The following is a 25,169-nucleotide window of genomic DNA, read 5'->3' as shown; positions in this document are numbered from 1 at the left end:
ACCCTTTAGTTCTGCTCATTGACTGTTCACGGCTGTACAAACAGAACATGGGACCGACAACCAGTTCTGGCGCATCTGGATTCCAGTGCAGACCTCTAACAGAGAAATACCCTAGTGTAGGCCAGTTTCATAAAAATAAAACAAACGTTTGTTTTGGTAGTTTCACGAGCGCTAATTAATTTCTCACTTCTCCCCCTCCCCCGCCAACCCCCCCCCCCCCCCCGCCAAATTTAATCTGCTCCTTCTTTCAGAAGCAGGACATTTTGGCATATTCCTTGATAAGTTAGGATGCTGTCTGGAAACCTGGAAGTGGCGTGAAGGAAAATGGAAAAAGCGTAAACTATTTTAGTTTCTCGGGGCTTGAGTGACACACCCCCTGCCTCCCTTCTGAGAAGCAGGGCACTTTATCGGAAACCAGTCACCAGCATTAGATGGTGACTCTGACTGACTTTTGGTTCCCACTGTGTTTTCCTTCAGGTGTTTTGGAAGAATTGTTTTGTCAGGATGTCGTGATAGAAAAAAATACATTGACTGAGAAATCAGGAACTTACCTTTGCATCAGAATCTGAGCTTCTATTGAAGTCCATTTGTTAACTAGGAAACCTGTTTGACATGTGGATTCTCACTCTTCTGTGGAAATCTGATCTGCTAAATGAATCAGCAAAAACCTATTCTCTCTCTCTTTCTCTCTCCCTTCTTTCCTTCCTTCCTTCTTTCGTCCTTTCTTTTTCTTCCTCTCCTTTTTCTTTTCTTTTTTTAAAATGAAGAACAGTTACATTTCTACAGGGGAACAAATGGCTCACAGTATAATGGGTACAGTTTCTTATTTCCCCCTGACAAGTGTCTGCAAAACACTCTCAGCCCCAACTTAAGTCTTTTTTCCACCATCCTGCACCAGGGTCTCAATGGCCCCCTAGCCTCCTCCTTTCTCCTCCCTCCACAGAGCTCTTTGCTTTGGTGCAATACCAAAAATAATATATACTGTTAGGTCACAGGTGAAAGTTGTTCATAGATTTCATTTAATGAGGAGAGTCTTTATGCAATAAAAATGACAGATGTATGTTAAATAATGCTTTTATCTATGTAAATGAATCACAAATTCATTTTATTTTGCACGGTGCAAAGCTTTTTTGTCAGGTTAGAATACAATTTTTATTTATTTTTTTTCCTTTGAAACCTGAGAAACAAACAACCATTATCCAATTGTTCACTTTCTAGTGAAATTTTTCACTTTTATAGAGAAGCAAATTGCCTCCTTCTTATATGTTGGCTCTAAGTGGTTAGTCAGTGCTGGAATTTTCCAGAAGTGAGCCACTGGACTGATGATGTCTTGTGGCTCGACTCTCAAACTGAAAGTTCTTCTATTGGGACTGTACCCAGCAGGCTTGTCCTGGAGGATTGGAATGTTCAGTTTTTCAAGCATGTGCCAGGCACTGTTAGGATATGGGAGAGAGAATGGTAGAAAGAGTTGCTGCTTAATGTCTAAAGTAATTTTTCACAATTTGTTGTTTAAAACAGGGGTAGTTTTCTGATTTGACGTTGGATTAATTTCCTAATTTGACATTGGATTGGATTAATTCTAGGTTAATAAAATTCCTGTTATTAGAGCCCTTTTACAATTATCATATAGATGTTACAGTCATATGGAACTTTGTCTTTTAAAAATATCCAGATAGTAAGTGGTGACACTATTTTATTTATTTTATTTTTTTATTATTTATTTATTCCCTTTTGTTGCCCTTGTTGTTTCATTGTTGTAGTTATTGTTGTTGAAGAGGACAGAGAGAAATGGAGAGAGGAGGAGGAGAATAAGACAGACACCTGCAGACCTGCTTTACCTCCTGTGAAGCGACTCCCCTGCAGGTGGGGAGCCGGGGGCTCGAACCGGGATCCTTACTCCCGTCCTTGTGCTTTGTGCCACCTGCGCTTAACCCACTGTGCTACCACCCGACTCCCAGTGACATTATTTTAAAAGTAAATAAACAAGCAAAAGGCCTGTGAAATTAGCATAAACATTAATTTTTTTATTATCTTTATTTATTTATTGGATAGAGACAGCCAGAAATTGAGAGCAGAGGGGAGACACAGAAACACTTACAGCCCTGCTTCACCACTTGTGAAGCTTTGCCCCTGCAGGTGGGGACTGGGGGCTTGAACCTGGGTCCTTGTAAGCACTGTAACGTGGGCACTCAACCAGATGCGCCACCACCCGGCCCTGTTACCATAAACATTTCAATAAGCAATCCTGCAAGAGCACAGTCCTAGGCACTTAATAAACACATTAATAACCGTCTGCTTAATAGTCAAGAACAGTTTGTTTTATAGTTTATGCGCGTTAGCTGTTGGTATGTAATAACTATCCCAGAATTCAGTGGACTCAAACAATGACTGTCATTGCTCAAGGGCTTGTTAGTTATCTGAATGGTCCTTCTTGTTTGCTCCTAGATTTGCAGTGGTGCGATTGTCGGTGGCTCTCTTGGTTTGGGGCCGGTCCTGTTTGTGGACTTGGGAGTTCATCGCTGTGCTGGTCTAGGATGGACTTTGCAGGGATGCATCAGCTCTGCTCCGTGGATTCCTTCAGTAACACAGACTGGGTGTGTTCAGATGCAAGTCCCAGAATCCTGAGAACAGACCACAAGTCTGTAAAGCCTTTTGAAGCCTGGGCTTGAAACCGGTGAGTCATTGCTTGAGCACTGTGCCGTCCAGAGAAAAACCCCAAGGTTAACCCCTCTTCAAGGGAGTCGGAGTACAGATGTCACGTCTTCCTAGCTCGCAGGTCCACGTGCTCGGAACTAGAGAAGGGTGGATGGTCGGGGGACGGATGGCCTTGGTGACCAGGAGCCCCAGGGGTCCTCTGTCGGGGAGGGCGAGGAAGCAAGGAAGTTCATTTATGAACAATTAAATGATGATGCTTCTACTTAGGTTTTTTTTTTATTGGACTTTTGGGTTGAAGTTTGGGTTAATCCAGCTAGAGGTGTGCCACAGTAGACGTGCTACAGGCTACGGTGGGCCTGTGTGAACACCTGTGCGCATACCTGTGCGTACACCTGTGTGTCTATATACCTGTGCGTACACCTGTGTGTACACCTGTGAGTATACCTGTGCGTACACCTGTGCATACACCTGTGCATACACCTGTGTGTATACCTGTGCGTATATATACCTGTGTGTACACCTGTGAGTATACCTGTGTGAACACCTGTGCATACACCTGTGTGTACACCTGTGCGTATACCTGTGCGTACACCTGTGTATATACCTGTGTGTATATATACCTGTGCGTACACCTGTGTGTATACCTGTGCGTACACCTGTGTGTACACCTGTGAGTATACCTGTGTGTACACCTGTGCATACACCTGTGTATACCTGTGTGTATATATACCTGTGTGTACACCTGTGAGTACACCTTTGCGTATACCTGTGTGTATATATATATATATATATATATATATATATATATATACCTGTGCGTACACCTGTGTGTCTATATACCTGTGCGTACACCTGTGTGTATACCTGTGCGTATATATACACCTGTGCGTACACCTGTGTGTATACCTGTGTGTATATATACCTGTGCGTACACCTGTGTGTATACCTGTGCGTATATATACCTGTGTGTACACCTGTGAGTATACCTGTGTGTACACCTGTGCATACACCTGTGTGTATACCTGTGTGTATATATACCTGTGTGTACACCTTTGAGTACACCTTTGCGTATACCTGTGTGTATACCTGTGTGTGTGTGTATATATATACCTGTGCGTACACCTGTGTGTCTATATACCTGTGCGTACACCTGTGCGTACACCTGTGTGTATACCTGTGCGTATATATACACCTGTGCGTACACGTGTGTGTATACCTGTGTGTATATATACCTGTGCGTACACCTGTGTGTATACCTGTGCGTATATATACCTGTGTGTACACCTGTGAGTATACCTGTGTGTACACCTTTGCATACACCTGTGTGTATACCTGTGTGTATATATACCTGTGTGTATACCTGTGAGTACACCTTTGCGTATACCTGTGCGTATACCTGTGTGTATATATATATATACCTGTGCGTACACCTGTGTGTCTATATACCTGTGCATACACCTGTGCGTACACCTGTGTGTATACCTGTGCGTATATATACACCTGTGCGTACACCTGTGTGTATACCTGTGCGTACACCTGTGCATATATATATACCTGTGCATACACCTGTGTGTATACCGCTGCTCAAGATTGTTCTCAGAGAGTTTAATGATGGCAGCATTCCCAGCACCCCCCAAAAAAAACCTACAAAGCTACTCCCAATAAAAACCTTCAACGTTCCCTCTCTGTTTTTGATAGAATGTGAGAGACAGAGAGAGATAAAGAGGGAGAGAGATGCAGAAGGCAGAGACACCTCAACACTACACCAACAGGGGAGGGCTGGGGGCTTGAGCTGGGCCCTCCTCAATCGCTATCGAACAGGCCATGGCCGGTGCGCCGCTATGTTCCATCGCTGGGGAGCCAGAGACGACCCGAACTGCCCCTGCGGCTCCAGACAGACTATGACCCACATAGTCAACGCCTGCCACCTCTCCAGATTCAAAGGAGGTCTCGAAACTTGACATCAGGCTCAACCTGACGCTGTTGACTGGCTACGGAAGAAGGGCAAACGCTAGAAGAAGAACCATTGTGCTATCTACCCCCACCTTGAGGCAATTCTTTATAAACTGTGCCACGCTTTGTATTACTGACTTCTGAAAAGCAACCTAGCCTTTGGAAAACCTGCTGTTTGCCAGGCAGGGTGCTGGTATTTCATTTTGTGTTTTGTGATTCCTAGGCCTTACATAGGCATAATTCTACTGGTCTTCAGATGTTTTATTTTATTTCAGAGAGAGTGGGGTGAGGGAGGGAGACAGAAGGAGAGAAGAGAGCGGGAGAGAGGGGGAAAAGAGGGTGAGAGTCAGACAGAAACAATACAGTTTTACTCCATCACCACTGGGGCTTCTCCAGTGTTTTTACCAGGTGGTGCCTGGGCTCAGACTCAAGCTCCACGCTCCCACTCCCAACACCGTCGTCTGCAAATGTGCTCTCTTATTTCAGCTGCACAACCATAAGCAATAATCATTATTTCCACTTTATCAATAATAAATCAAAGCTCAGAAAGATTGAATGACTTGTCTGGGAAACCTCTAATTCAGATAAAGTTTTTTTATGTCTTTTTTAATTTTTTTTTTATGGGAATCGGGCGGTAGCACAGCAGGTTAAGCGCAGTGGTGCAAAGTGCAAGGACCAGTGTAAGGATCCTGGTTCAAGCCCCCGGCTCCCCACCTGCAGGGTAGTCACATCACAGGTGGTGAAGCAGGTCTGCAGGTGTCTTTCTCTTCCCCTCTCTGTCTTCCCCTCCTCTCTCCATTTCTATCCTATCCAACAATGATGACATCAATAACAACAACAATAATAAAAAAAAGGGCAATAAAAGTGAAAATCAATAACATAAAAAAAATTTTAAATTATTTATTTGAGAGAGACAAAGAGGAAACAAAAGGAGTGGGGAAGATAGAGAGGGAGAGAGACAGAGAGACACCTCTGCAGCCCTGCTTCACCGCTCTCGAAGCTTTTCCCCTGCAGGTGGGAACTGGGGACTTGAACCCAGGTCTTTACACACGGGTAACGTGCGGTGCGCTCAGCCGGGTGCGCCACCACCTGGCTCCCTAGACAAAGTTTTCTGGGTGTTCTTCCTCCAGTGTAACCTGCCCAAAGGGATAGCAGTGCTTCTGTGGGCAGCTCACTGGCCCTGCGGGGAGGTGAGCAAGCCCTGCTTTGTAATGCAGGCTTAAGCACACTCAGAGTAGAGCAGGCAGTGGGCAGATGTGTAAAGGGGCTGGCTTTCCTCTCTGGCTTTGGTTCCTGCATAAAAGCACTCACGGGGGAGTCGGGCAGTAGCACAGCGGGTTAAGCGCAACGTGGCACAAAGCACAAGGACCAGCATAAGGATCCCAGTTTGAGCCCCCGGCTCCCCACCTACAGGGGAGTCACTTCACAGGCGGTGAAGCAGGTCTGCAGGTGTCTGTCTTTCCCTCCCTGTCTCTGTCTTCCCCTCCTGTCTCCATTTCTCTCTGTCCTATCCAACAACAATGATATCAATAACAACAACAACTACAGCAATAAAACAACAAGGGCAACAAATGGGAATAAATAAATTAAAAAAAAAAAAAAAAGCGCTCACGGCAGAGAGTCATGGCCAGCACATCACTCCTGAGCTTTCTTTAGACCAGAAGCAACCTGGCAAGTGTGTTTTCCAAGCCTGACAAGACAGATGACTCTGCTTGGTTTTGCCACTTTTGGGTGAGTGCCCTACCCCTCGCAGAATCGGTGCTGTGTAGCAGACTACATTTGTGGAGAATTCTGGATCATGAGGTCAGGGAAACATTTGAAGAGACGGGTCACAGACTACAGGGACACCGCTGTCTTTCTTTTTCAGAGCAAGCTGGAAAAAGAAATTGGACGCCGGACCAGACGGCGTCTCCTGCAGCAGACAGAATTGGCAGAGTATATGCCAGTGTCTGACTGGCGTTCAGGGACATGACTAAAGAAAGAACTGTAACTCTGTTATTCTGGAAAGATAGACTTTTAGTACACATTATGGAAAGTCCAGCCCTGCGCGTGTGGAGAGTGACACAAACGGAAATTTGCTCAGGACTAAGTTACTACCAGGTGATGGAAAAATTGAAGTGAGACGGGTGGGGGTCCAAAGAGTAGAGAGGCCCCAAAGGATGCTGGCGCTGGCGGAGAGGAATAGGAGAATTATGCCAGTGGTTGTGGTGTGGTGTGCTGCACCGGAAGAGGTGTGAGACTGTACTCCGGAAACACATCTGGTGATGTGAATCAGTGTTGCCTGGATTTAAAAAAAAAAGGAGAGAAATTGAATTGAGTTAAACTTCTTCAACGGTGGATATTCTAATCACATATCCAGAGCACTTCTGGCGTCTTTATATTTGTGACATGTGTGCCGCATGCTACATGATCTCCCTGCTCCCGGGTCAAGTTTCTTTTTCTCAGAGAGGGAGAGCCTCCACTGGTGCTGTGGTCCTCCTGTGTGGTGCCGAGGCTCAAAGCCAGGTCCTTGCACGTGATAAGGTGTGCACTCTACCTGGCAAGCCATCTCTGGGCCCTTTGTGTCCTTCTTCTCCTTCTTCTTCTTCTTCTTCTTCTTCTTCTTCTTCTTCTTCTTCTTCTTCTTCTTCTTCTTCTTCTTCTTCTTTTTAATGAAGTATCTGTTCTGAAGTTTTCCTGATTTTTTTAATTTGTTGTGTTGTGTTTTTTTTTTTTGCCACCAAGGTTATCGCTGTGGTTCAGTGCCTACACCATGACACCACTACTTCTGGGAGCTCTTTCCTTTCCTTTCTGATAAAAGTAGAGAAAAAGAGAAGGGTGGGAGATAGATAGATAGATAGATAGATAGATAGGTGATAGATAATAGTATATGGTTTAGATAGATAGTATATTAGATAGTTTAGATAGATAGTAGATAGATTAGATAGATATAGTAGATAGATAGTAGATAGGTTAGATGGATAGGTAGATAGATAGTAGATAGATGATAGAGAGTAGATAGATAGTATAGATAGATAGGTTAGATACATAGGTAGATAGATAGATAGATAGATAGATAGATAGTAGATAGGTTAGATAGGTGGGATAGATAGATAGATAGATAGATAGATGGATAGATAGATAGATAGATAGATAAGCTTCCCCTATGGGTAGGAAGCAAGGGATTGAACCCAGGTCCTTGCACAGGGTGGTGTGCGCTCTGTTGTGTATGCCATTGCTTGGCCCTTGGATGGGCCATTTTTGTTGTAGGTCTGGTGTGTTCTTACAATGTGCGCTTAACCCGCTGCGTTCCTGCCTGCCCCAGTCTGGTGTGTTCTTCATACTTGTTGGATACTAGCCCTTAGATGCAGGTGTATAGATGTCTTCTCCCATCCTGTACTAAGACGTCTTTTAATTTAGTGATCAGCATAGCTCTGAGTGGATGTATTTTCTCTCGCCTAAGTATTTAGTGTCTCAGATTTGTAAGATGATCAAATTCTGACACTGGACTTAAATGCTTGAAGCATTTCTAGTATATAAACTTTAAATACCTAAGTTACCTGCAACCTTAGGCCAGGTAGCTCAGAACCATTTGGCCCTGTCAGCATCTAAGATGTTGTTTGTAGACATCTTTTTTTTTTTAAGATTTATTTATTCATTTATTTATGAGGAAGATAGGAGACAGAGAGAGAGAGAGAGAAGGAACCAGACATCACTCTGGTACATGTGTTGCTGGGGATTGAACTCAGGACCTCATGCTTGAGAGTCTAGTGCCTTAGCCACTGCGCCACCTCCCAGACCACTTGTTTGTAGACATAAACATAGTGAAGTCAAGTATGTTACGGTAAGTCCTAACCAATGATTTTTCAAAAAAAGAAAAAAAGCTTCCAACTAAATTGGTTGTAATAATAATGAACTGTTGCTATTTTAAACTCTTTCTAAGACTGCAAGGGACAAGTAGTAAGACTACTTCCCATTCTCTTTAAGATCTATATTTCTCCTAGTCCTGGAATCCATGTGCATATTTCTTGATGTTTCTTCTCTCTGACGCCTTACCCTGTTATACTGCCTCTATTGACCACCGCTAAGTCAACACTCCCAGCGCCAACATGTCATGCCATGCTACTACTGACCAGTTACTGTGGGTCACTCCAGAGACACCAGGCCTGAGAAGTCAGCCTCCCCACTCCTCTAACCTCTAATCTTTCCTAACACAGGGGACTACCTAGTTCCATTTCAGATGGTGCATTTTTCTGACACAGTACTGATAACTAGATACATTTGCAAGAGGTGGCACTGTAGATAAAGCATTCGACTCTCAAGCACAAGGTACTGAGTTCAGTCCCCAGCAGCACATGGACCAGATACTAGACACAGGCTGGGGCCTACGTTGTTAGGTCCAACTGTACGTGTGTCCATAAGTAAGGGGTGATTCCCTACCTCAAGTAAAAGTGCTTAATAGCCCTCTGCGATTAGATTTAGACCTATTAAGCTTGGCATTCTAGGAGAAGGGCCTAAAGAAGGCATCATAAATTCTTTAATCATGGATTTATGATGTAGGCTTGAACACCCTCCTCCGCTATGGCCTTCTTCACTTCCCTCAATCACTCTCTCTACTCAATTAACTCTACAAAAGGAAGTAAGAAATATCCTTCCATCTTTTTATTGTTGATGAGTAGGCTTCTAATCTCCTGTGTTAAATTTGCCCCAACATCTAAGATTATTTTTGATGACATTGTAAGTGGGATTATTTAACTGATTTCTTTAGTTTGTTGTTTGTGTATAGAAATACAGCATTATGTACTGATTTTAAAATTTCTCATTGATTTACATTTGTTTATAATGTTTTCAGACTTGGGAGTATAGCAGTGTGTGTGTGTGTTTGTGTGTGTGTGTGTGTGTTCACTCAACTCCCACCCAGTACCAAAATTCCTGTGCCATCACACGGAATGGAACCAACCATCTGCCTGTCTCCCATTCTGTCCTTCTCCCCGTGTATATCAAGTTTCTGCCCATTTTGCTGCATCCGCTTACTGTTTCTAAGAATGTTGAATGAAATATTTAGGGTTTTCTTGTATTATAATATCATCTGCAAAAAAGTTTTAGTTTTATTTCTTCTTGTCAAATTTGGGTACTTTTATTTCTTCCGATACTATGTTGATTTGCAGTGGTGAGCTTTTTAAAATTTTTTTAAATTGTTATTAGTGGGGTCTGAGTTGTGATACACCTAACTGAGGGAACATGTTGCCTTGCACAAGGACCTGGGTCTAAGTCCCAGCCCCCCACCTGCAGGAGAGAAGCTTCATGAGTGTTGAAGCAGCACTTCAGGCACTTCTCTCTTTCCCTTTGTAGCCCTCCTGTGCCTTTAGCCTAGGACCTATCAAAAAAAAAAAAAAAAAAAAAAAAAAGAAAAAAGTAGAATGAAAAAGAAAAAAATGGCCACTGGTGGCAGTGAATCTGTCGTGCAGGCACTGAGCCCCAACAAAAGCCCTGGTGGCAATAAAAATATATGTATATAAATGTATAAATATATACATATATGTCTATATTTTAATTTTTTAATGATTCAGTAGTAGTTTGCAATATTACAGAAGTCACAGGGGTGTTGTTTCACAGTGCAACTACCAATGAAGTTCTGTGTTACCCACCCCTGTGATAACCACCATAGTTCTCTCAAAATCTTAGAGAGTTTGGTCTCTCTCTCTCTCTCTCTCTCTCTCCAAGTTCATGTTTCAGTTCTCAGTATTCCACATAAAAGGGAGACCATTTGGTAGATGTTTTTGCCTCCCTCCTCACTTCACAAAGCATAATCACCTCCAGTTCTAGGACGGTGAGTCTTTATTACCTTGTCTCTCTGCAAATACAGATTATCTTTTTCGAAAGTCACCCTACTGTGGGAATATTTTTCAGGTTGCATCGCGGGGGAGAAGAGACCGGAGCAGAGCAGGAACACAAATCTTTATTAACGAGAGCACCCCTATTCTCCCCTCAAACGCCTTTGGGTAATTAAATGCCTGCATCAGGAGACTAACTGTCTTGACCTTTATGTATCTGCATCAATTCCTGTCACACCAGCCCCCTACCATAGGGGCAAGCTGACCTTTAAGAAACCTGTAATTCCTGACATATTGGAATAATGTTCTTTGTTTGGTTTTCTATTTAAACTCTTGCCCACCTGCTAATAAACGAGATTTGAGATTTGAGAGCACATCATTTCTCCCCGGTGTCTTTACTTCGTTTTGTCCCTCGAGTGAGCGAGAGAGAACCGGTTGGTTGCCTTCCTGCTGGTGTCACCCCTCGTGAATGCCGACACTTCACCACCCCAGGCTCACTTTTTCAGAAAGACATTGTGGAAATCATACACACCCCGATCTAGCTGAGCTACTTTGCCAGTCCTACCCTGTTCTTTTTAGCGACTGACTGACTGGTTGGTTGATTGACTGACGGACTGAATCAGACAGAACCAGGCCGTCCCGCATGTGCTGCTCTCAGCGTCAGAATTGGGATCCACATTCACAGGACTAGAGGCTTGGCCACTTCCCCAGCCACAATACTGTTGATTTGGGAGGCTGTGTGGATTTAAATGTTCATTTATTTGGTAGTGGAAGAGGAAAATCATTTAGTTCTGACACGTAGTGGTGGTGCATAGGATTGGTCCCGGGCATGTGAGCTATGTGTCCTAATGCACTGAGCTATGCACCCACCCTTTTGTGACCTTTTTAAAGCTGGAAGCAAATAATTTTGCATTTTTACTAACAGTCCCCCCCCCCATCCCTTTCCCTATTTTTGCTTTTTTTTCTTGTGGTATCTTACTACTTTCAGGTGGAGGTTCCCTGCCCTCTCTCTCTTGCCTCGAGGGTTATCGCTGGGGCTCAGTGCCAGGACTGTGAATCCACTGCTCCTACCAGCCCCCCCCTTTTTTTTTCTATTTTTATTGGCTAGACAGAGAGAAATTGAGAGGGGAGGGGAGAGATAGAAAGTCAGACACCTGCATACCTGCTTCACTATTTGTGAAGCGTCCCCCCTGCAGGAGGGGACCAGGGGCTCAAACCTGGGTCCTTGTGCACTGTAACATGTGCACCCAACCAGATGCACCACCACCACCTGGCCCCTTTATTCTTTAGTTTAGAGTGAAACATGGAGGGAGTGAGAAAGGGAGGGTAGACAGACAGACAGACAGAAAGGAGATGCACCACTGCACCACTACACCTTCCATTGAGTTCCCCCGGGGCCACCCAGCTGCTCTTTAAGGTTCAGCTCATCTGTCCTCTCCTGCAGGAAGCCCTTCCTGACTGCCAGTCCTGGTCAGGTACCTCTTAGGCAGAGCAGCCAGCTGAGATACCCTAAAGGTCTGGAGGGCTCCTAGGTGGATGCAGGCATCCTTCAAACTTTACTTCTTGACCTGGATGGCTACTGGGTATTTGGAGCACTAACTAGCTAGCTAGGCCAACTCTCTACCAATTAGGGGATGATTCCTTTTGGCCTCTGGCCACAAGTGTTTCTACTTCAAATTCCACTGATGGGTGTCTTAGGCCCAGGCCTTAGTCTAGCTGGCTTCTGGCCATAGGTTTTACTGCTAATACCAATGGAGGGTGGTGAAGCCAAGGGACCCTGGGTCCCGTGACTTGCCTCAGGTCTCGTGAGAGGCCCCTGCTTGAACCCTGGTCCCGTGAGGCTTGACCCCAGGTTCCGGCCCCACGAGACTTGAATCCAGGCCCTACCCCCGCTGGGGGCTCGAACCAGGATCTTTGTTCTTCCTCCTATGTGTGCTTAACCCAGCACGCCTGACCCCTTTTCCTTTCTTTTTATGCAAGTCCCATATTTTTCTTTTTCCCTTTCTTTCTTTCTTTCTTTCTTTCTTTCTTTCTTTCTTTCTTTCTTTCTTTCCTCCTTTCTTTCCTTCTTTATCTCTTTTTGCACTTTTTTTTGTTGAAAAACGATTCCTTAAATTATTATTTGTCTGATGATCTTTTTATTATTCCCTCAAATCTGGATTAAGTTCTTAGTTTAAGATCTCCCCCACGTAACATCCTAATAATATCTTGTCATATCGTTTTCCAAAAGCAATTATTTATTTATTTACTGGATAGAGACAGGGAGAGAAGTCAAGAGGGAAAGAGGAGGCAAGGAGAGAGGAGGAGAGACCCCTGCGGCACTGTTTCACCACCTGCAAAGCTTTGATCCTGCAGCTGAGGACCAGAGGGCTGAGTCTGGGCCCTTACGCCTTGAAATGTGTGTCCTCAGCCAGGCGCGCCCCCACACAGCCCCTGTGTCGTATTCTTTAGACTGTTAGAACCTCTGCTGAGCATTCTGCCATTTTATGGGATTTCCCACACAGGTGGCTCTGACTTTTGCCTACAGCTTTCAAGGTTCTCTTTGATATATCCATATATAAATGAGTTTTGATGTCTTTCTGATTGGGTTTGTTTGGCCTGATGCTTTGAGCTTGGATCTGAGTGTCTGTCTTCTTTTGTTTGAAGAGGAATTCTCAAATTCTCAGCTCTTATTTCTTCCAGTGGAGTCGCACCCTTTTTCTCTCTTCTTCTTTTGGGATCTCTGTGGTGTGTGTATTGCACCTTTTGCTGTTTTGTAAATTGCTCATGTTGTCTTCATTGCTTTTTTCTTCTCTCTCTCTAACACACACACACACACACACACACACTTCTTTGACTCTATCCTCAGTCTTACTAAGTCAACCTTTGCCTTTGGTCATTCTGCTGCTGAGTCCTTCTGCTGTATATTTTAATTCAGCTGTTGTGTACTTTATTATTTTATTTTACCAGAGCACTGCTCAGCTCTTGGTTTATGGTGGTACAGGGAACTGAACCTGGGACTTTGGATCCACAGGCATGAGAATCTCTTTGCAGAACCATTATGCTATTGGCTGTGTTCTTTATGGCTTTTTTCTCATACATTCTCTGTCCTTCTTGATTTTTTTTCCTTTTTCTAGAATATTATTTTTTTTTTATGGAGACAGAGAGAAATCAAGAGAGGAGGGGAGACAGAGAGGGAGAGAGACAATGGCAGCCCTGCTTCACTACTTCTGAAGCTTTCCCCCTGCAGGAGGGGACCAGGGCTTGAACCCGGGTCCTTGCACACTGTAGTGTGTGCACGCAGCCTGGTGTGCCACTGCCCGGCCCCCTTTGTGATATTCTCTTCTGTGATCTAATTCTCAGGGCCGTCATTATACTACAGTACTGGAATCTTCAGGAGCTTTGCACTTCACGTCTGTATTAGCTTGGTTTCATGACTGAGCTAGTGTCAGGTTGCATCGCAGGGGAGAGAGAAGAGACCAGGAACTTGTGGTGGAGCAGGAATGCAACGCTTTATTCACTCGGACGACCCAGAGTTGGGTGTGAGCACAGCGGTTTAGGCCACGTGGAGCTAGCAAAATGGCCACCTCCCACTATACACACCAGCCCTTCTCCAGGTCAGGATGCGGAAGAGAAAGAGAGCAAAACCAGAACCACAGTGGGCTTTATAGGGTAAAAACCGCAAGTGGCAAGTCAGAAATGGAAATGGTTAGGAAAGGGGGTGGAGAGAGGCAAAAGGAATGCTGGGAAGGTGGAAGCATCCTTAGCAACTGTTGCCATGGTTTTACCTGAATTAGCAACACCCTGAGGGGATAACGTGGTGGGAATCTCTCAGGCAAAACAATGATTATGTAAATAGACCATAGTGTCAGCAATGGAGCATGGAGAAGAGGGGGGGAGGGGGCTAGACAAGCCAGCAGTGGATGCCTTCTGGACAGACTGGGTGGGGCTCAGTGGGGCCAGCGGCTGGGGTAGCTGTGAGAGGCAGCAGGGTGGAGCCTCAAGATCTCCAAGCAGTGCCCGATGACAGAATGATGGTGAGAGCTGCCCAGCACAGGCCGCTGGGTGGTACTGTCTCCTGCTCCCAGCGCATGGAAGCCACGGAAAGCAGGACAATCATGTAAATAAGTATTTCCTCAATAAAATGATACTGAAGTTGGGGGGAAATTGAGGTATAATTTACATGCCATAAACTTTAAAGTATATAATGTATATAATGGATTGTAATATAGTCATAAATCTCTGAAAACATCACTACTATCTAATCTTAGAATATTTTTGAGAATTCTGGGGTGGAACTGTGGTGACCTCAACAGAAAGTTGTTCTCTTTCCCAGCAAACAATTATTACAACAAAATCATTCAGCAAATTTCATCAGAGAACAACCAGAATATCAGGTAAAGAAAGAAGGGGGTGGTCCAGGAGGTGGTACAGTGGGTAAAGCACTGGACCCATAAGCGTGAGGTCCTGAGTTCAGTCCCCGGTATCACATGTGCCAGAGTGAGGTCTGGTTCTTTCTCTCTCTCCTGATGTCTTTCTCATTAATAAATAAATGAAATCTTAAAAAGAAAGAAAGAGTAGATAGCATAATGGTTATGCAGAGAGACTGTCATGACTGAGGCTCCAAAGTCCCAGGTTCAATCACCTGCACCACCATAAACCAGAGCTGAGCAGTGCTCTGGTTTAAAAAAATAAATAGGTGCCTGGACGGTAGCGCAGCGGGTTAAGTGCATGTGGCGCAAAGCACAAGGACTAGTGTAAGGATTCCGGTTCGAGCCCCCGGCTCCCCACCTGCAGGGGAGTCACTTCACAGGCAGTGAAGCAGGTCTGCAGGTGTCTGTCTTTCTCTCTCCCTCTCAGTCTCCCCTCCTCTCTCCGTTTTTCTCTGTCCTATCCAACAACATCAGCAGCAGTGATAACAATAACAACAACAAGGGCAACAAAATGGGGAAAATGGCCTCCTGGAGCAGTGGATTCGTAGTGCAGGCACCAATCCCTAGAGATAACCCTGGAGGCAATAAATAAATAAATAAATAAATAAATAAGTGAGTGCCACTAGCTGAAGGCTGGTGATTGCGTGTGGACAGCAGAAGCAGCGGATGAGGGAGAGAAGACACCAGCAGGCAGCACATTTGTGATTGCTTCAAACGAGGGTGTGAATTCAGAGGGAACATGCGATTTCACAGAGGCTCTCAGGACTGCTCTTCAGAGCCGCAGAACATTTCTTATTAGGTTTTTTTTTTTATTATTCCCTTTCGTTGCCCTTGTTGTTTTATTGTTGTAGTTATTATTGTTGTTGTCGTTGTTGGATAGGACAGAGAGAAATGGAGAGAGGAGGGGAAGACAGAGAGGAGGAGAGAAAGACAGACACCTGCAGACCTGCTTCACCGCCTGTGAAGCGACTCCCCTGCAGGTGGGGAGCCGGGGTTCGAACCGGGATCCTTATGCCGGTCCTTGTGCTTTGTGCCACCTGCGCTTAACCCGCTGCGCTACAGCCCGACTCCCAGCCGCAGAACATTTTAATCACTTCCAAATGAACCTTAGACTTAGTGTAGACTCCCCATTTTCACCTCTCACTGACCATTGCACACAGCTATTTTCTGGTCTGCACACTGCCTGCCCAGGAGCTATTTTCTGGTTCTGCACACTGCCTGCCCAGGAGCTATTTTCTGGTTCTGCACACTGCCTGCTCAGGAGCTATTTTCTGGTTCTGCACACTGCCTGCTCAGGAGCTATTTTCTGGTTCTGCACACTGCCTGCCCAGGAGCTATTTTCTGGTCTGCACACTGCCTGCCCCGGAGCTATTTTCTGGTCTGCACACTGTCTGCCCAGGAGCTATTTTCTGGTCTGCACACTGCCTGCCCCGGAGCTATTTTCTGGTCTGCACACTGTCTGCCCAGGAGCTATTTTCTGGTCTGCACACTGCCTGCCCAGGAGCTATTTTCTGGTCTGCACACTGCCTGCTCAGGAGCTATTTTCTGGTCTGCACACTGTCTGCCCAGGAGCTATTTTCTGGTTCTGCACACTGCCTGCTCAGGAGCTATTTTTTGGTTCTGCACACTGTCTGCCCAGGAGCTATTTTCTGGTTCTGCACACTGCCTGCCCAGGAGTATTTTCTGGTTCTGCACACTGCCTGCCCAGGAGATATTTTCTGGTTCTGCACACTGTCTGCCCAGGAGCTATTTTCTGGTTCTGCACACTGTCTGCCCAGGAGTATTTTCTGGTTCTGTACACTGCCTGCCCAGGAGTATTTTCTGGTTCTGCACACTGCCTGCCCAGGAGCTATTTTCTGGTCTGCACACTGTCTGCCCAGGAGCTATTTTCTGGTCTGCACACTGCCTGCCCAGGAGTATTTTCTGGTTCTGTACACTGCCTGCCCAGGAGCTATTTTCTGGTCTGCACACTGTCTGCCCAGGAGCTATTTTCTGGTCCTGCACACTGCCTGCCCAGGAGCTATTTTCTGGTTCTGTACACTGCCTCCTCAGGACAGTCCACAGAAGCAGCATGGGTGCACACATGACTTGTGTGTCTTCATTTAGCACGACGTCCTCAAGGCCCCTGAATGTTGCACGTGCATCACTGTGTCGTGCCTTCTGGTGACTAGATGACGTTATATTGTGCTGATCTACTTCCTCCTCCCCCCCATTTCACTTCATGTGAGGAGACTGACTGGCAAGCCCGTTGTTGTCCCCAGAATAGTTGTCTGCACACCACACTCACACCAGCTGGTCTGCCTCCACCAGCAGCCACTGGACACCCTGTTAGCTCTCCCCAGCCTAACACAGTCTTGGCCTCTCTGTCACAGACCTCGGCTAGTCCAAATTTCCAATATCCCTTTTTTGTTTCTTCCATTCCACCTAATAACAAAAGGATTTTGGAGTTTCTTTTTCTTTTTTAATTTATAAAATGGAAACAATGACAAGACCATAGGATATAGGGGTACAGCTCCATACAATTCCCACCACCAGACCTCCCCTCCCCTGATAGCTTTCTTATTCTCTATCCCTCTGGGAGTATGGACCCAGGGTCACTGTGGGATGCAGAAGGTGAAGGTCTGGCTTCTGTCATTGCTTCCCCGCTGAACATGGACATTGACAGGTGGATCCACACTCCCAGCCTGCCTCTCTCTTTCCCTGGTGGGGAAGGGCTCTGGGAAGAATTTCTTTTAGTAGTAACGCACTATATACATCACAACTTTACTTTTTTTTTTCTTTATCGGGGGATTAATGGTTTACAGTTGATGGTAAACTACAATAGTTGGTACATGTGTCACATTTCTCAGTGTTTCCACAGAACCCTCTAAACTCCCACTAGATCCTCCTCCGCCATCATGATCCAGGACCTGAACCCTCCCCCACACCCCAGAGTCTTTTACTTTGGTGCAGTACACCAACTCCAGTCCAGGTTCTGCTTTGTGTTTCCCCTTCTGATCTTGTGTTTCAACTTCTGTCTATGAGTGAGATCATCCCATATTCATCCTTCTCTTTCTGACTTATCTCACATCACAGGATTTCTTTAAGCTTCTTCAAAGATGAGGTGAAGAAGGTGAATTCCTTATTCTTTTTTTATTTTTATTTATAAAAAGGAAACACTGATAAAACCATAGAATATGAGGAGTACAACTCCACACAATTCCCACCACCAGAACTCCGTATCCCATCCTCTCCCCTGATAGCTTTCCTATTCTTTATCCCTCTGGGAGCATGGACCCAGGGTCATTGTGGGGTGCAGAAGGTGGAAGGTCTGGCTTCTGTAACTGCTTCCCCGGTGAACATGGGCGTTGACAGGTGGATCCACACTCCCAGCCTGCCTCTCTCTTTCCCTAGTGGGGCAGGGCTCTGGGGAAGGACACATTGGTGGGGTCCTCTGCCCAGGGTAGTCCGCTTGGCATCATGGTAGCATCTGGAACCTGGTGGCTGAAAAAAAGTTAAGATATAAAGCAGAACAAATTGTTGACTAATCATGAATCTAAAGGCTAGAATATTACAGATGAAGATTTGGAGTCTCCGTTTTGGAAAAAACTAGTAGGTCTATTTTAGGTGTATTCCAAGGGGTCCATGACTGTACTAGTTTTTGCCTGAGCCTGACATCTGATATGCAGGTGGACCCAGGTTATTGTCTGGGGAGATGGTGTCATTGCTGGAAAAAGGACCAGAAAGCTGGGCCAGGGAGGAGAGTAGCTCCCTAATATGGGGAAAGTGTATAAATGTCGTTGACTGTAACCCCCATCAATCTGATGTGATCTGGGGCCCATATTCAGCACAGAGGCCTGTGTAACCCCTGCATCCCTGCAGGTCTGAACTCACATTCTGTGGTAACAAGCAGGAACATTCTGGATTGCACCAATTTCAAGACCCATCTTCCTTGGGTGGGAATCCCTTATTCTTAACAGCTGAGTAAGATTCCATTTGGTATATAGTATACAACCCAATTAATCACTCACCTGTCACTGGGCATTTGGACTGTTTCCAAGGTTGGACTGTTGCAAATAGTGCTGCTGTGAGCAAAGGTGTGCATAGATATCTTTGGGTGTGTGTTTTTGTGACCTTTGGATAAATCCCTAAGAGAGGAATTGCTAGATTGCATGACAGGCCCACTTCCAATGTTCTGAGTAATCTGCTGACTGTTTTCCACAGGGTCTGAGCTAAAGTCATACTGCCTTTTCTTGTTTTTTTATTAGTTGAACACTTGGACTGTCTCTACTTTTTTTTGGCTGTTGTGGATATTACTACCAAGAGTAATCATGTTTAAGTTTTTTAAATATTTATTTATTTATTTTCCCTTCTCTTGCCCTTGTTGTTGTTTTTATTGTTGCTGTAATTATTGTTGTTGTTTTTATTGATGTTGTTGTTGTTGTTGGATAGGACAGCGAGAAATGGAGAGAGGAGGGGAAGACAGAGAGGGGGAGAAAAAGATAGACACCTGCAGACCTGCTTCACCGTCTGTGAAGTGACCTCTCCTGCAGGTGGGGAGCCGGGTTTAAGTTTTTGTATGGATGTTTGTTGTGATTTTTCTTGGGTACGTATCTAACAGTGAAATTCTGGATCATATGTTCCCTGTATGTTTAACCATTTTAGGAAACACTTGACTATTTTGCAAAGTGACTGTACTATTGTCCAATCCTGCCACCATATTAGAAGGGTTCCAAATTCTTTTATATATTTTTTAATTTATTTATTGAATAGGGACAGTGAGAAATTGAGTTATTTGTCCTTTATATTTGAGCTGTGAGTCTTTTTTAATATATAATTTTTTTAGTTATTTATTGAATAGAGGCAGAGAGAAATTGAGAGGGAAGACGAAGGTAGAGAGGGAGACAGACAGAGAGACGCCTGCAGCCCTGCTTCACCACTCACAAAGCTTTCCCCCTGCAGGTGGGGGCTGGGGACTTGAACCTGGATCTTAACCAGGTCCACTACCACCAGGCCCCAAGAATATTTGTTTATTCTGTATAGTAGACCCTTATCGGATATCTGCTTATACTTTTCCTTTCTGCATCTTGCATTTTGTAGGCTGTCCTGTCATGTTCGTGATAGCAGTCTTTGGAAGCACAGAAGTCTTTCTTTTGGTGAAGTTCAGATTTCATTTTGGTCGGTTGCTTGTGCTTTCAGTCCGTCTACAAAGCCCTACCCTAATTCAAGGTCATATGCTTTGCATCTGCACTTTGTCGTTGGAGTTCTCTGGTTTAGGTTTTTGACCCATTTTGGAATTAATCTTTGTATATGTGGTAAGGGTCCGTCTTCATTCTTTCAGTGTGAATAGCTAGTTTTCCCAGCACAAACAAGGAAAGTAATATTCTTACCTCCACTGAATTAGCATGTTGTCCTCATCAAAAATCTGTTGACATTATATGTGTTTATTGGGGCCAGATGGTAGTGCAGTGGGTTAAGCGCACGTGGCACAAAGCCCAAGGACTGGCGTAAGGATCCTGGTTCAAGCCCCCGGCTCCCCACCTGCAGGGTGGTCGCTTCCCAGGTAGTGAAACAGGTCTGCAGGTGTCTGTCTTTCTGTCCCCTCTCTGTCTTCCCCTCCTCTCTCCATTTCTCTCTGTCCTACCCAACAACAATGACATCAGTAACAACAATAATAATAACCACAACAATGATAAAACAACAAGGACAACAAAAGGGGAACAAATAGCCTCCATAAGCAGTGGATTCGTGGTGCAGGCATGGAGTCCCAGTGATAATCCTGGAGAAAAAAAAAATCTCTATATGTATTTATTTTTGGGCTTTCAATCCTAGTCTACACTAACCTAGATATTTCAAGATCTGGTTTTAAAGTATGTCATAGTTGATATTTAACTCAAAAAGATCCTTAGCTCAAGTAGAACAAAATGACACCCTTGGTCCTTTTACTAACCATATAGGCCTTTTTTTTTTTCTGGTCAATTTTATTTTTATTTTATTTTAATTTATTTATAAAAAGGAAACATTGACAAAACATAGTCAACAACAATTTTTATACCCCTTTCCCATATTAGGGAGCTACTCTCTTCCCTGATCCAGCTTTCTGGTCCTTTTTCCAGCCATGACATCATCTCCCCAGACAATAACTTGGATCCACCTGGGTATCAGATGTCAGGCTCAGGAAAAAAACAAAACTAGTCGAGGCCAATTTGAAGACTGACTTCAACAGGTGGGCAAGCATTCCATCAGCCAAGGAACCAGTCAATCATGTCTGCATACTGAAGCCACGATAAAGACCGTGGACACCGAGGGCCAGATGAACTGCCTCAGGGGGTAGTGCTCACGCATGCAGGAGAATGCGTTCAGATTCCCGAGAGAGAGGAAAAGTAAGAAGATGTGCATCTAATCTCCTCCCAACAGTTTTCCGTGTCTCTTCCTTTGACGGCTTCTAGTTGTCTACTTTCTTTTTAAGAAAACATACCAGAACCAAAAGAGCTTTTGACCAGTTCTCTAAATCCTTCTGGAAAACTGTTGTGCTTGACAGTGATTTGGGAATCCCCTGAAGCTACAGTTAGGGGTTAGAAGCGAGGACCCTCAGCTGGGAAAATAGCATCATGGTTCTGTAAAAGCCTTTCATGCCTGAGACTCTAAGGTCCCAGGTTCAATCCCCAGCACCACCATAAGCCAGAGCTGATCAATATTTTTGGTCTTTCTCCTTCTCTCTGTATCTCTCAAATTAAAAATAAAATAGATAAATTAAAAAAAAAAAAGGCAAGGACAGTCTTGGGATCTGCTCTTTTTAAACAATGTTTTATTTATAAAAAGGAAACACTGACAAAAACTGCAGGATAAGAGGGGTACAACTCCACATAATTCCCACCCCCAGATCTCTGTACCCCATCCCCTCCCCTGAGAGCTTTCCTATTCTTTATCCCTCTGGCAGTATGGACCCAGGGTCATTGTGGGAACAGAAGGAGGAAGGTCTGGCTTCTGTCATTGCTTCTCCTCTGAACATGGGTGTTGGCAGGTGGATCCATATCCCCATCCTGCCTCTCTCTTTCCAGGAGCTCCAGGACACATTGGTGGGGTTGTCTTCCCAGGGAAGTCTGGTTGGCATCATGGTAGCATCTGGAACCTGGTGGCTGAAAGAAGAGTTAACACACAAAGCCATACAAACTGTTGACTAATCATGAACCTAAATGCTGGAATATGGCAGATGAAGATTTGGGATTCCAAAGGGCCCATGACTATACTAGTTGTTGTTCGTTCGTTTGTTTGTTTGTTTGTTTCTGAGCCTGACATCTGATATGCAGGTGGACCCAAGTTACTGTCTGGGGAGATGATGTCATGGCTGGAAAAAGGACCAGAAAGCTGGATCAGGGAAGAGAGTCTCTCCTAAATATGGGAAAGGTGTATAAATGTTGTTGACTGTAAACCCCATCGATCTGAGCTGATCTGGGGCCTGATATTCAGCTTAGGAGCCTGTGTGACCTCTGCATCTCTGTAGATCTGAGCTCACATTCTGTGGTCATGAGTAGGAACGTTCCAAGCTGCCCCAATGTCAGGACCCATCTTCCTCAAGTGTAGCATAGAGTGTGTTGTCCAGCCTCCCTTCAAGGATGGAACATTCTCTAGCGTTGTTGATCCATGTTGAGGGCAAGGTCCTAAAGGGGTCTGTTGTGTTGCTCCTGATAGAGATGACTGGTAACAATGGAGAGAGGGATCTATTTGAGGTCTGGGTCCATCATGTCTCTGGGAATCTCAGGACTCCCCAACTAGGGCCCCAGCATTTTAAATTCATAGACCTCCAAAACGTCTTCTGCACAAATCACCACTCAAGTCCTTGAACACTTTCTTAGAAACTGCACCTTTAAGTGATGTGGCGTGTGTGGCAAGCACACTGTCCTGGGCCACAGCCACTGCTTTCCTCATCGAGGTTATAACGAAAGAACTTTGAACAAAACGTTACTCAAGGGCCTGCTGTCGTGGGTTTCAGAAGTGAAGGCTGTGCTGTGCAGAAATCCTGTCCTCAGATTGGGGGTGTGTCGGATCTGGGTAAACATTACCAAGGGACGGCCTGAGTGGAGTAATGAATGTAACATGAGTGAGTATCAATGACATAGGAAAATGAAAATCTCTCTCACTTCCTGACACTAGCTTTAAATAAAGAAGTCAAGTCTTCCAGAAATAACAGTAGCAGACTTGAGCTACAGGAAGAGAATGCTCTGAAGGCATCTTCGAAAAGATTTCCATTGCCCTGCAGGGATCTTTCGTTTCTGTTTCTGATTTTTTTTTTTTGTCCTGCTGTCTCCTTGGCTGGCCTTCATTGCTGCAGGCTGACTTTTTCAGATAGAAAGGAAGAGGCAGAGATGCAGAGAAAGGGAGCAGGAGGAGGAAGAAACCACAGTGTGGCTGAGACGTGGGCCACTCCCATGGCAAAGCAGCCCTGTCAACACACCTGCAGTTTCTGATGCCCAGATTACAATGTGTAATGACCCCCTCTAAAAGTAATCCTCACGTTTGGGGCTGGGAAGACAGCATCATGGTTCTGCAAAAGATTTTCATGTCTGAGCCTCCATGGTCCCGGGTTCAACCCCGAGCACCGGCATAAGCTCACCGGCTGAGCAAGGCTCTCTGGGTATCCTCTCTGCATCGCTCCCATTTGGGCAGAAAAAAAAAAAATTGAAACCATGGAAAAGCAAATCAGTAAGTTTCTCTTAAACTCTTCTAGATGAAACGGTAGGGAAAATTTTGAGAAGAAAGAGCTGCGGTTTTGCTGGGCAGAGAGAGACACATCAAGAGCTGAAGCAAGGGCTATGGGGTGGGGTCAGGCTGCGGCTAGGAGCCCGCGGGACTTTCTGGGCCCACAGTCCTGGTCATATCGCCTTTCTCTCTGATGCACTTTCTTTTTTTTTAATAAATATATTTTTTTTAATTTATTTTTTTTATTTAAGAAAGGATTAATTAACAAAACCATAGGGTAGGAGGGGTACAACTCCACACAATTCCCACCGCCCAATCTCCATATCCCACCCGCTCCCCCGATAGCTTTCCCATTCTCTATCCCTCTGGGGGCATGGACCCAGGGTCATTGAGGGTTGCAGAAGGTAGAAGGTCTGGCTTCTGTAATTGCTTCCTCGCTGAACATGGGCGTTGACTGGTCGGTCCATACTCCCAGTCTGCCTCTCTCTTTCCCCAGTAGGATGGGTCTCTGGGAAGCTGAGCTCCAGGACACATTGGTGGTGTCCTCAATCCAGGGAAGTCTGGCCGGCATCCTGATGACACCTGGAACCTGGTGACTAAAAAGAGAGTTAACATACAAAGTCAAACAAATTGTTGAGCAATCATGGACCCAAAGCTTGGAAAAGTGGAGAGGAAGTATTAGGGAGGTACTCACTGCAAACTCTAGTATACTTCTGCTTTCTTACTTTGGTGCCATACTCCAAACTCAGTCAATTTCTGCTTTGTGTTTCTACTTCTTTTTTTTTACATGCATAACATTCCCCAGATTCCCATTTAGCAATACATGAAAAATGATGAATGAAATAGTGGGGGTTGTATTAATAAATATTTTTAATATTTATTTTTATTTATTTATTCCCTTGTGTTGCCCTTGTTGTTTTATTGTTGTAGTTATTATTGTTGTCATTGTTGTTGGATAGGACAGAGAGAAATAGAAAGAGGAGGGGGAAGACAGAGAGAGGGAGAGAAAGACAGACACCTGCAGCCCTGCTTCACCGCCTGTGAAGCGACTCCCCTGCAGGTGGGGAGCCAGGGCTTGAACCAGGATCCTTATGCCGGTCCTTGTGCTTAGCGCCACCTGCGCTTAACCCACTGCGCTACAGCCCGACTCCCAAAGCCTACAGCACCCGGTATTCCCAGGTGGTCTCCCATCCAAGTACTAACCAGGCCCGACCCTGCTTAGCTTCCGAAATCAGATGAGATTGGGCATGTTCAGGGTGGTATTCTGATGCACTTTCATCTTCTTAAAAAAATATTTATTTTTATTTATTATCGGATAGAGACAGAAATTGAAAGTGGAGGGGGAGATAGAGAGGGAGAGAGACAGAGAGACACCCGCAGCCCTGCTTCACCACGCATGAAGCTTCCCCCCTGCAGGTGGGGACCAGGGGCTTGAACCCGGGTCCTTGCGCACTGTAGTGTGAGTGCCCTTAACCAAGTGTGTCACTGCTTGGTCCCTTTATTATTTGTTTATTTATTTATTTATTATTGGATGGAAAGAGAGAAATTGAAAGTGGAGGGAGAGATAGGGAGGGAGAGAGACAGAGAGACACCTGCAGCCCTGCTTCACCGCTTGTGAAGCTTTCCCCCGGCAGGGCGGGCCCAGGGCTTGAACCCA

The 25,169-nt window shown here is 45.0% G+C and overlaps 1 protein-coding gene and 1 pseudogene across 6 annotated transcripts in view; one reads left to right on the top strand and one right to left on the bottom strand.

Annotated features, from left to right (window-relative positions):
• The window catches only part of MINPP1 (multiple inositol-polyphosphate phosphatase 1), an 88,183-nt gene that overhangs the window by 43,885 nt on the left and 19,129 nt on the right, over window positions 1–25,169 (top strand). The window contains exon 5 of one of the 6 annotated variants that reach the window (XM_060187763.1): window positions 20,949–20,970. The exons of 3 other annotated variants lie outside the window; for them this stretch is intronic. In XM_060187763.1, coding sequence (XP_060043746.1) covers window positions 20,949–20,955 — 7 coding nt within the window. In that variant the 3' untranslated portion in view covers window positions 20,956–20,970. Of the gene's footprint in view, window positions 1–2,445; window positions 2,549–13,763; window positions 14,101–20,948; window positions 20,971–25,169 lie in introns of those variants that run through there. 2 more of the 6 variants (XM_060187709.1, XM_060187481.1) reach the window with 2 other exon arrangements.
• LOC132532482 (5S ribosomal RNA) lies at window positions 24,667–24,784 on the bottom strand (annotated as a pseudogene).

The sequence above is a fragment of the Erinaceus europaeus genome, chromosome 1, assembly GCF_950295315.1.
Source record: "Erinaceus europaeus chromosome 1, mEriEur2.1, whole genome shotgun sequence".
Lineage (NCBI taxonomy): Eukaryota > Metazoa > Chordata > Mammalia > Eulipotyphla > Erinaceidae > Erinaceus > Erinaceus europaeus.
This window is presented reverse-complemented; position numbering and strand designations above follow the sequence as displayed.